Source organism: Trachypithecus francoisi, unplaced genomic scaffold (genome assembly GCF_009764315.1).
Source record: "Trachypithecus francoisi isolate TF-2019V2 unplaced genomic scaffold, Tfra_2.0 Lachesis_group13, whole genome shotgun sequence".
Lineage (NCBI taxonomy): Eukaryota > Metazoa > Chordata > Mammalia > Primates > Cercopithecidae > Trachypithecus > Trachypithecus francoisi.
In genome coordinates this window covers 24,866,629-24,879,007 of record NW_022681458.1, presented here as the reverse complement: position 1 = coordinate 24,879,007, position 12,379 = coordinate 24,866,629, and the positions used below count along the sequence as shown (strand labels likewise).

The 12,379-nt window shown below is 47.9% G+C and overlaps 1 protein-coding gene across 1 annotated transcript in view; it reads right to left on the bottom strand.

The window, feature by feature from the left end:
- Positions 1 to 2,584: 2,584 nt before the first annotated feature.
- Positions 2,585 to 12,379, bottom strand: part of MARCHF4 (membrane associated ring-CH-type finger 4) — a 113,269-nt gene continuing 103,474 nt past the window's right edge. The window contains exon 4 of the mRNA XM_033230338.1: positions 2,585 to 4,373. Within this exon, the coding sequence (XP_033086229.1) occupies positions 4,006 to 4,373 (368 nt within the window). The 3' untranslated portion in view covers positions 2,585 to 4,005. The remainder of the gene's footprint in view (positions 4,374 to 12,379) is intronic.

The following is a 12,379-nucleotide window of genomic DNA, read 5'->3' as shown; positions in this document are numbered from 1 at the left end:
TTCCTGTAGATCTCTCACATTCTAACCTCCCTGGTTGACCTGATAGAGATTTTCCTTAAATTGGCTGGTTGTCTTGAGGAAATGTGTCAGAGTGATTATGCTCAAAGCCACATTGCTGGCTGGGCACGGTGGCTCATGCCTGTAATCTCATTACTTTGAGAGACCAAGGTGGGCATATCACCTGAGGTCAGGAGTTCAAGACTGGCCAACATGGCGAAACCCCGTCTGTACTAAAAACACAAAAATTAGTCAGGTGTGGTGGCAGGTGCCTGTAATCCCAGCTACTTGGGAGGCTGAGTCTGGAGAATCGCCGGAACCCAGGAGGCGGAGGTTGCGGTGAGCCAAGATTGTGCCATTGCACTCCAGCCTGGGCAACAAGAGTGAAACTCTGTCTCAAAAGTAAATAAATAAATAAGCCAGATGGCTGGGGATGGGATCCTGGCTGATGACTATGGGCAAGTTACTTAACCTCTTGGCCTCAGCATCCACATCTGCAAAATGAAGGTAAGAATGGTATCTGTTTCATCAGGTTGTTGGACTATTAAGTGAATTAATACGTATAAAGCATTCTATCTGGTGCCTTGCACATAGTAAGAACTTCAGATGTTAGCTAGTATCTTGCCCCATACATGGGTCATACTTGCAGATGATGTGCAAGTGAACTCTGGGCTATTTGTCATTCCTCTGCATTAAATAACTCCACAGGAAATATAGACATTTGCCTGGTGATATGAAGGATGACCTGCACATCGGAAAGGGGGCAGTGATCTCTGGTCATCAGGGTGTACTTTTACTTTTCTTCCCAGAGATGCATATAAAATATAAAACCCCAATTCATTCATTTCTGTACTCATAAATTCAATTTCCCAAGGCACTGGGAATTTACCATCCTGTTGGGTGGAGAAGTCAGAACTTGACCTTTCTTTTCTACTCTGTGATTGACCTTGTGTGTTAGAACATAAGTTGAAAGAAGAGGAGGCATGTCTCCTAGATGTTGAAGGTACTGTTGCTCTCTTCCAAGAGTGTCTTACTCCTTCACAAATATTCATTGAGAACCTACTGTGTGCCAGGTACTGCTGTGGGTCCTGAAAATACAGCAGTAAACAAGGAGGATGAGGTCTTTGTTCTCTTGGAGCTTGCATTATCAAGATCCAACAAATGCCAGCATTCTACAAGAGTTCATTATTAATTGCCTCTTCTTCAGTACAACATATTCAAATGATGACCCTCAATGACTGCAAGAGGCTAAAGAGCCTTGTGAACCACCAAAGAAAGACAACATGATGGCCACTATAGTTTTGATGATCTGCGTATTTTGTTGTACTATACCTTTTTTTGTTTTCTTTTCTTTTTTTTTTTTTTTGAGACCAAATCTTGTTCTGTCACCCAGGCTGGAGTGCAGTGGTGCAATCTTGGCTCACTGCAACCTCCACCTCCTGGGTTCAAGTGATTCTCCTGCCTCAGCCTCCCAAGTAGCTGGGATTACAGGTGTGTGCCACCATGCCCGGCTAATTTTGTATTTTTGTAGAGATGGCATTTCATCACATTGGCCAGGCTGGTCTCGAACTCCTGGCCTCAAATGATCTACCCGCCTTGGCCTCCCAAAGTGCTGGGATTACAGGCATGAGCCACTGCACCCAGTCTTTTTTTCTTTTTAGAATTGGGGTCTTGCTGTGTTGCCCAGGCTGGCCTCAAACTCCTGGGCTCAAGTGATTTTCCTGCCTCAGCCTCCCAAGTAGCTAGGACTAAAGCATGCGCCACTGCAACCCACTCTGTAATACTTTTTTGAAAACAGATAGTCCATATAACACATCTATAGCCTCCATAAATGCTTAAACTGAAAGGCCTGTTCCTAGACCATAGTGAAAAATAAACACACTTCCTCTACATGGTTTATTTGCACCGTGTGATTGGTTTTCATTTGTTTGTATGTTTTCCTTGTACGTGTCCTTCAGTCTCTCTCCAGGTGTGTCTTTCGTAACTGGATATTGAGCTTCATCAGGGAGAAACCTTTCTAAGCCTGTGCACACCCCACTGATGTTGTTGCGGACCCACAGCTAGCCCCAGGGTGGGAGGGCCAGATTAAGTTGAAGGGAAAAAAAGATCTTGTCTGCTGCCTCATAATATGTCCAAGCCCTCTCATGAGGCCTTAACATGGGTGCTGTCCTCTGATAGTCAAAGGACACTGTCAGGGCAATGAGGTCCTAACAACCCTCTCCCAACCTCTGTGAAAGGACCCGATGGAGTGGAGCTCTCCAAACTTCATCCAGCACCCATGGTCTCTGCTTCTAGGATTCCTAGGCAGAATCCTGGGAGAGTCTGGGGCCTGAAGGACTCTGTCTGCTAGGATGCCAAGAAGAGGCCAGGAGTTCACTGCAGATTCACACAGAGGTACACAGAAGGGAACATCCCTGTCTGCCTTGCCCCATCCATGCCCTCAAAGGAGAAATGAAAATGTGCTTGATTTCTTGTGATAAGACAGAATCTAGGGGTGGGGCAAACACAGGGAGAAAGAAGGCTGTTTACACCACAGAGGGAGGATAGGGAAGCGGAAGAAAAACTCGCATATGGAAAGGGACACTAATGGTAGGGAAAGAAGTTTTATTTTCAAGCTTTTAAGAGAATATTACAAACAACAGAGAGTTTTAAAAAACCCTAAAAACTAGTTTAAAAAAGTACTTGACAGTGTCCTTTTAATACCCATGGATGACGCGGCCATTGTGCAGTGACAACCAGAAACTCTGCAGGTGCAGTGGCCTTCCCTGGCAGGGTCCCCAGAGTGAGCAGGGGGTCCAGGGGTAGTGCTCCTTGCCAGGCACACCTGGGCCCACCTGGCTGCACGGGAAGGACCAGGGAGCATGAAGCACTGAGCATCAGCCTGACTGCCTCTTTGGGGAGGGTTCCAAGCAGCAAGGAACGCTTAGATTGGGCTCTACTCCACTCCTTGGGGCACACTGGCCAAGCTCCTCCCAACCACTGCAGCTGCTCTCTTGGAAGCCCCTAGGTTGGGGGTGCCCTACCGTGAGGGGACTGGGTATGTGCATGTGCCAAGACAAGAAAGGGCTGGCATTGCCCATGTCCTGGCCATGGTAGGATTGGGTAGTTGGGAAAGTTGCTCCAGGATTGACAGCTTCCAAAGCTGAAGCCACAGCAGCAGAACTGTGCTTCAGATACCCACTGGAAATCTGTACTTTTCTCTAGGAGTGTGTGTGTGTGTGTGTGTGTGTGTGTGTGTCCTGTAAACATCTTTGAACCAAATCACTATAAAATCAATAAACAAGGGCACAGAAAGACACCCTTTTCCAAACCTAAGCCCTCTTTGAGCCCACCTGAAATCGGGAGTTCCATTTGGAAGTTCCTTCAGGAAGGAGACACACCTCTCCCTCTGGCTGCTCACACCAGCATCTCCCTCCCTGCGCATCCCTCCCTGACCATCCACCCCACCATCCCCACAGCCATTTGTCAGCGAATCTTGCCCATCCAAATGAGCCCAGGAGCCCCAAAGGCAGTGTGTCCCCGCCAGCTCACACACGTGCCTCCCCCTTTCCTGGCTGCCTGCAGAACACAGCCCCAGGAGAAACAAAACCAAACAGGGTGAGAGCAGAGCAGACCACAGACGCTTTTCCTCTTGGCCCCCTTGGCCTCCGGCACTGCCACCAGTCACACAGGCTTTGCCTGCCCTCCGCCTCTGCTTCTTCAGGTACCTTGCCTGCGGGCGCATTGGGGCAGGTTTTTTCTGTTGGGCCAGGTTCAGCCTGTATTGCACTTTGTTGTTGAGTTGGTGTTGGTTTTCATTGCTGTTGTGGAGAGTGGCATTGACTGATCGGAAATAGCAGAACTGCTCCTGCACCACCCTCACTCCCACTCTGACCCTGCCCCAGGGCTCCTGCCAGGCCCCCCACCCTCTGCCTGCTCCCTTTGCTGGCTCTGGGGGTGCCACTGCACCTCCCCACCCTGCTCCGGGCCCTCAGTGGTGGTCATGGCCTTCCTCCTGGGCCTCTGCTCTCACACTGTTGTGACTCTCATGACCAGCTCTCGGCTGCTGCCTGGGGGACTCCGCTGTTCATGAGGTCTCAAGTGACTCAGGATGTGCAGGATGGTATAAGCACAGTGGTGATGGGACAGAGGGCCTGAGGGGTGGCCGGCAGCCTGGGCAGGGCCCTGCTCAGGGGCGGGGGTGCCTGCGCCCTCCTCTTCCGAGGAGGGGATATTGGCCTGGGTGGATGAGGAGGTCCGGGGGTTGGTCCTGCCTCCTGCCTTTTGATCCTCCAGGTCTTTTGTCTTGTCATAGTTCAGCACTTTCCACTGCTGGTTGACGGCCTGCCACCGTTTAAAGATGCGATACACCGAGGGTCCCTCGTGGATGATGAGACCTGTGGCAGCAGGGAGAGGAGAAACAGAGGCCAAATGAGAGGAAGTGGGTCACTGCCGGGAGACCACAGTCTCTCTGAATCTATGCAAGGTATGGGCGTTGGCTCCAGTGCTGAGCCACAGGCAGACCATCCCTAGATTCCCAGGCTCAGCGAGTTTCAGTAGGCAGAAGGTGGAGGGGCCACCAGGCCAAGTCCATGAAATAGTTGAGCACCTTCAGGCAGTGCCTTCGCCCACTTCTATTCCACCCTACCCCCTTCCTGCCTTGACAAAATCCAAATTCATCCGCTAAGGCATAATATAAATATCTTTTCCTCCCTCTATTATGTATCCATGGCACCCAGTCCTTAGCAGATGTTGAATGAATTGTGTGCTTTTAAAGTACCACAAAAGAAACCCCATGGTCGGTCGCTCCACACCTGCTAAAGGTTGCTGGAAATCCCACTGGTTAACTCTTTGCACAGATACCCCAGTACTACTGAGATACAAACAGCCCTGGGAGAGATAACTTGATGCAGTTATATCTGCCAGAGGCAGTGATAGAGTTGGAAACAAGCTACACCAGGCAGCAAGGCAAATAATCATTGTGTGCCTACTATGTGCCAAGCACTGAGGATACTGCAGTCAGCAGGACACCCTCTGAGAGCTTACATCTTCACAGAGACACACAATAGATGTGTAAACAAACCAATGCGACAATTTCAGGAGCTGACAAATGCCTTAAGGAAGATAACTGGGGTTAAATAGCTACTGGCTGCAGGCACTGAGATCCCGTTTTAGCAAGGGCGGTGGGAAAGGCCTTTTGGAGGAGATCATATCTGAGTTGAGACTTAAGTGATGAACAGGAGAGATCCATGCAAAGATCTGGAGAGAGAGCACTTCGGTGGTAGAAACTCCAAGTGCAAAAGCCAGGAGGTGGGAATGGAATGAACAAGGTCAGAGAGAAGGTCAGTGTGATCAATACAGTGCAGCAATGAGGAAGTGGAGGGAGGTAAGGCGAGCAGAGGCCAATGAATGGTAGGGCCTTATAGGCCATGGCAAGGGATTTGCACTCTATCCTGAGTGTAATGGGAAGACATTGACGGTTTCAGTAGGGGGAATGCTGTGATCTGATTCAGCCTTCATAAAGCCACCGGTGGTGCATGTGAAGAGGGCCAAAAGAAGGAGTGGAAAGCCAAGCAGGAAGCAGTGGCATCATGCGAGTTGGGAATGGTGATAGCATTGACTAGGGTCGTGGCAGTGGAGCAGTAAGAAACTGCTGGAGTCAGGCCGTGTGCTGGATGTAGAGCTAAGACTTGCTGACTGGCAAGGTGGGAGTGAAGAGAAAGATCTGGACAACTCTGAAGCTCTTGGCCTCAGCAGCTGCATAAATGGGGAGCCATTTCCTGAGAAGTGGAGGGCATCAGGGGTAGGCTATGGATTTGTGTGCTAGCTGTGGTGACTGGATTCGTTTCCTATTGCTGCTGTGACAAAGTACCACACATCTGGTAGCTTAAAATGGGACGCATGTTTCTCTTACAGTTCTGAAGATCAGAAGTCTAAAATCAGTCCCACTGGGCTGACGTGAAAGTGTCAGCAGGGCACCTTCTGGTTCTTTCTGGAGGCTTTGAGGGGGAAGAATCTGTCTCCTTGCCTTTTTTCAGTTTCTAGAAATTGCAATTTCTGCCTCTTTCTTGCATCGTTTCAGCCTCTTTCTTCTGTTCTCACCTCTCCTACTACTCTTCTGTCATTAAATCTCCCTCTCCTTGTAAGAACACTTGTGGCTACATTTAGGGCCCACCTGAATAATCCAGGATACTGTCCCCATTTCAAGATCCTTAAATTAATCACACTGGCAAAGTCCTTTTCCATATAAGGTAACATTGACAGGTTCAGGGATTAGGACCTGCATGTCTTTGGGGCCCATGATTCAAGTCTATCAGAGTGATTACTAGCTACATTTTAGTCATGGTTAGTTTAAGGTGTCTGACAGAAAGCTAACTAGAAGGATCAGACAGGCAACTGGACATATGAGTCCGAAGCTTAGGGAGAGGTCTGGCCGGGAGATAGAAGTCATCATTGTAGAGGTAGAACTTGAAGACTTGGAAATGGCTGAGACCTCTTAGGCGAGAGAAGAAGGCCAAAGACAGAGCCCTGGGCTTCAGGTGTTTAGAGGCTTGATGGAGGCTTTGGTGGAGATAGGGCCAAGGAATGAGGCTCAAAAGAAGCAACCAATGGGGTACAAGCAAGACCAGCAAGTGTGGAAACCTAAAAGCCTAGGGAAGGATTCAGAAAGAGTGCAGTGATTCTACAATGTTATCAAGAGGTCAACTTGAGTAAAATGGGAAATGACCACTGGTTCCACGGGCACAGATGGCAGGAGAATGATAGAAATGACAGCGGGAAAATCAGGTAGTTCTCATCCAAGCACACATACATATTTTTTTCCCCATGAAGTCATCAGCTAAGAAAGAAGAGATAAGAGAGGAAGTGTTAAAGATTTGTGAAGAGAGGAGAAGGTGGGAAATAATTATCTCGGAAAGTAGGAGTGTGAATTTACAAGGGAGATGCGGTAGAATTAGCTCACTGTGTTAAGTGTCATTTGAGATTTGTGGCCATAAATCTGAAGTGACTCTAGTCACTGGTTGTGTGATTTTTCTCCACGCTGTCAAACTGCTTGCTCAGGTGCACATGTGGAAGAAGAAGAAATCTGGGTTTAACCAAGGTAAACTGTTTCCCTGGGCAAGCAGACATGAGAATTATATGTACTTGCAAGAGAGTGGTTATCCTGCTGGACCATGGAGCCCAGGCTGGGGATGGGGGAGAATAGAAAAGGTATAAGGAATAATGAAAAGTGGAAAGTGAGAGAGTCAAGGCCAAGTCTTTATGAGGCTGGAGGATTATTGGAGTCAGTGAATATGGAGTGATGGTCAGAGAGTACGATGTTTAAATCCAGATTTTGGAAGTGGTGTGGTTACTGGCGATTATGAATCCAGGATGTGACTATTTGATTGGGGCTGGTGTGTGTTGGAGGAAAAGATCTTTGGAGCAATAGCAAAGCCAGGGAATTGGAAAGACTATCTGCCTCAGCCATCCTCAATGTTATCACACCAAACATCCCCTTTATATAACAAATTTATTTTAACATCACCATTCCTATCCTGAAATGAAATTCATAAGCAACTGTAAACTACTATGTCTTTTAAATTAATATAATGCCCTAATAGATAATGTAAAATAAAAATAATAAAGGGAAATCTTTTATAACAAAACAATATACATTTCAGTGAAAACGCTGCAGCACAACTACATTAGAAAACAGACAAACAAATGAACAAACCCCAGACATTTCCAAAATGCCTCTGGGGGACATGCCCATCTCTGCCAAGCACTGATCTATGTAGCTGCTGAGGACAGGAGTTGGGGGAGTGTATGAGCAGGTGCGTGAGGGTATCTGAGGACTGAGTAGGGGGCCAGCAGCCAACAGCATCCAGAAGCGAAAATGGGTGATAAAGAAAGATGCACTTCAGGCCGGGCGCGGTGGCTCAAGCCTGTAATCCCAGCACTTTGGGAGGCCGAGACGGGCGAATCACGAGGTCAGGAGATCGAGACCATCCTGGCTAACACGGTGAAACCCCGTCTCTACTAAAAAAATACAAAAAATTAGCCGGGCGAGATGGCGGGCGCCTGTAGTCCCAGCTACTCGGGAGGCTGAGGCGAGAGAATGGCGTCAAACCCGGGAGGCGGAGCTTGCAGTGAGCTGAGATCCGGCCACTGCATTCCAGCCTGGGCGACAGAGCGAGACTCCGTCTCAACAACAAAAAAAAAAAAAAAAAAAAAAAAAGAAAGATGCACTTCAGCCGGGCATGGTGGCTCATGCCTGTAATCCCAGCACTTTGGAGGCCGAGGCAGGTGGATCACTTGAGGTCAGGAGTTCAAGATCAGCCAGGTCAACACGGTGAAACCCTGTCTCTATTAAAAATACACAAATTAGCCAAGTATGATGACATGCGCCTGTAATCCCAACTATTCAGGAGGATGAGAGAGGAAAATTGCTTGAACCCAGGAAGTGTAGGTTGCAGTGAGCCGAGATCACACCACTGCACTCCAGTCTGGGTGACAAGAGCAAGACTCTGTCTGAAAGAGAAAGAGAGAGAGAGAGAGAAAGAAAGAAAGAGAGAGAGAGAGACAAAGCAAGAAGAGAGAGAGAGAAAGCAAGAAAGCAAGGAAGGTAGGAAGGAGGGAGGGAGGGAGGGAAGGAAGGAGGAAGGAAGGAAAGAGGGAGGGAGGGAAGGAAGGAGGGAGGGAGGGAAGGAAGGAAGGAGGGAGGGAGGGAAGGAAGGAAGGAGGGAGGGAGGGAAGGAAGCAAGGAGGGAGGGAGGGAAGGAAGGAAGGAAGGAAGAAAGAAAGAAAGAAAGAGAAAGAAAGAAAGAAAGAAAGAAAGAAAGAAATAAGGAAGGAAGGAAGGAAGGAAAGAAAGAAAGAAAGAAAGAAAGAAAGAAAGAAAGAAAGACTTTGAAGGGGCTGGGGCTTCTGAAGGATGAAGGAAGAGAAGTAGTTGCGAGTGGTGATGGAAATCAAGAAGGACATGGACGCCACCTCCAGACCCCACAGGACACAGTAGATGGGAGAAAGAACAGCCGCCACCAGCATGAGGGAAACAGTGTTCTCAGGACACAGCCATGCTTCAGGTAGGAAAGATGAAGGGAATGCGCAGAGAGAAGGTTGCTAATGAGGGACCATGAAGTGCAGTAGGGCACAGTGAAGGGCTGGGAAGACGGGCTCAGATGTAGGGATGAGCTGAGCAGGAAAGGGATGCTGGTGCAGAGAGTGAGGCTGCCAGGGGCTGGGCCCTGTGATGGTGGGTGAGATGATTGCACGGCGGGCTTCATCCCACAGCCACTGAGGATCCAGGGGAGGAGCCGGTTTGGAGCAAACAGCAATGAGCGAACCCGGCCTCCTGGTGCAAAACCTCAGAGCCTCTTCAGTCTCCAACAGGCTGCAATTCTCAGAGACCAGAGCCACCCACAAGGTCACTTTCTCCTGCAGTGTTCCAACTGTGTCTGAAATCACGCCTCACTCAACAAGTCTACAAGATTCATGGAAAAAGAGGTAGTCTCGGGGGTTTCTAGCCCTTTGTTTGGATCACACCCCTTTGAGGATCTAATGAAGGGAAGGACCATCTCCCTGGAGGGGAAAACAACCAGACACTCAAATTACCTTGTACTAAATCTCCTGAAGATCACTCGTGGACCCTCTGCTCTGGCCTGACAGATGCTGAACAAAGAGACTTCCTCTCTGTCCCACTCTCTCACCCTCTCCCAGTTGTACCAACTCCCATCATCCCTGCCAACCTTTTGAATGTGTACCTATGCACCCTCAGCCCTGAAGCCATTCATCTGTCCATTTATCCCACAAACCTTGTTTGAACATTGCTATACTCTTCTCTCCAGACTGTAAGCCCCTCGAGGACAGAGCCAGGTCTGGTTAATCTCCAGCAGCTAACACAGCACCAGGAGTGTGGAGTGTAATGGTACAGTGGAAGAGATGGGGTCTGGAGAGAGAGAAGCAGGATCTTCGGAAGCTCCAAATTCACTCTTTCCAGTAAGGGCCATTACACTTGATTCTCAATTAGCTTCTTGATCAGACAATTTTGTCCTGATTGAAGAGTGTGACTTAGATTTCTGGTGTGAATGCTGCTTTCCAATTATTTAACCATCTAGTGTTCAGGAAGTAAACCATTTTAATGGATAGTTGGCTGAAGGTGAGGAAGGTGGACCTGTTTTTCTAGATAATGCTTGTTTGCCAAAAGAGGGAAAAGCACAAACTACCTCATTCAAAGCCACTCTTCTCAGCCCTTCCTCTGCTCCTTGCTCTACAAATTTCTTATTGATTCCTTGGGTGGCAGCATACTGAAAAAACAGGGGAAGATGACTGGGGCTCATCTGATACGAGCAGGTGACATGGCCAAGGTTGAAGAGGTGGGAAAAAGGGAAGGGGGATGGAGAATGTCGGTGGATAGAGAAATAAACTGGATTCGACTAGGAAAAAAGGCTGCTGGTGAACAGAGACAGAAAAGTCATAGGAGGAGATAATGGAAAATGAGGGGGCATAGTAACATCAGAAATCCAACAAGTTTTGATTAAGTCCTTTCTGGCTTGTTAAAACTTAATATAATGGTTTTCTAGTGATCACTTACAATGTACCCAACCCTGGGCTGTATTTGTGGGAAATCCAGTTCTAGAAGAATTGTCTCCTTCATCTTTCCAATGTCTCTCCACCTTCTGGGGCTCCTCTTCCTCATAAAGCTGCAAGCTCCATGGGTCATTAGAATCCCATCCCCACTCCATGTCCTGCTAGTGGCCTGGGTTAAGTGACATAAAAGTTGCTGACAACTCTAGACCAGTGCTTTTCACACTTTTTTTTTTCTTTTTTTTTTTTTTTGACAGGGTCTCTGTCTGTTGCCCAAGCTGGAGTGCAGTGGTGCAATCAGGGCTTACTACAGCCTCGACCCAGGTTCCAGCGATTCACCCACCTCAGCCTCCCAAATAGCTGGGACTTCAGGGGCACACCACCATGCCTAGCTAATTTCTGTATTTTTTGCAGCGACAGGGTTTTGCCATGTTGCGGTCTGGTCTCAACTCCTGAACTCAAGTGATCTTCTTGCCTCAGCCTCCCAAAGCGCTGGGATTACAGGCATGAGTCACCGCACCCAGCTGCCTTTCACACTCTATTGTGCATCAGAATCACCCAAAGAGCTTGTTAAGACAGATTCCCAGGCTGCAAACCTGGAGGACTACTGGCTCAGTAGCTCTGGGCTGAGGCCTGAGAATGTGCATTCCTAAGAAACCTCAGGTGAGACTGATGCTGCCTGTGTGTGGACTGCTAGGCTAGGACATGGTTTTTATCCCTCACAGAAAGCTCTAAATTTTGATCATGAAAACTGTTGTAAGTCACTTTAAAAAGTAATCTACTTCCAGATGCCATAGACATGAACATGGGAAGAAATGGAAGAAATAAGTACTTCCTCTCCCAGATCCAAAGACCTTTGAGCCCCACAACTGAGAGTTAACTTACCAGTGAGTATGTATTCATATTAAGCTTTCAGAGTGTTTGCCGCTTACTCACTTTGAGTCTTTAGATAAGGGACTTCCTCTCTCTCTGAGACTCAGTTTTCTCATCGTAAACCCTTCCTCATAGGGTTGTGATGAGATTAAATAAAGTAATGAGTCCTGTGTGCCAATACCTGGTACTGTGCCTGGGACACATGTAACTCTCAATGCCACATCATATTGATTATTGTGGGGGAGATTACAGGATACAAGAAAAGCCCACTCATCTCTCTTCTTAATTGGCAACCTCGTCCCCAATAAAAGTACCTGCTCTTTCATCTCCTGACTGCTCTCCTCCCCAGCCCTCAGTCAAATCATTTTCTATAGATGAATGACATGCCAGGGCTAAAAAGCACTCTAGAGACCAACCGATTCTCATACTGGTGCCTCCTCTCCAACCACAGAGAGACGCTCTCCCTCCCCGCAGAATTCCCCATTGTCAGACAGCTATGGGGTGAGGCTTAGTAGTGTCTCACTCTGAAGCTCTAGCATTGCCAACCACCCATTTTCCAGATTCCACTCCTCCAGTGCCCACCCCTGTTAAGAACCTGGACCAAAGCACATATCAGGCAAGGGTTGAAAGAAATGAATATAACCAGCTATTTTGGGTGGGTTCAGGGGGTGCTGCTGGAAGAGGCCAGATTGACAACATCACCACCTGCCCAGTATTCTCCAGGGTGCAGCTTTATACTGGACACAGGTATGGCCAGGCTGCACATCACATGAGCTATTATAAAATTACAAAGCTTATTATAAAGTTACCATAAAGTTACAAAAGTAGCTTATTTAGGTAAACATGCTAACACCTTTCTATCTCGAAGCAGAGTTTTATCTTTTAAAATCCCAAGGATTGCCCTTTGGAAATAGGGTATTTATTCCTGTTGGGCTATCCCAGTTCAGAATATATCTGGAAATTG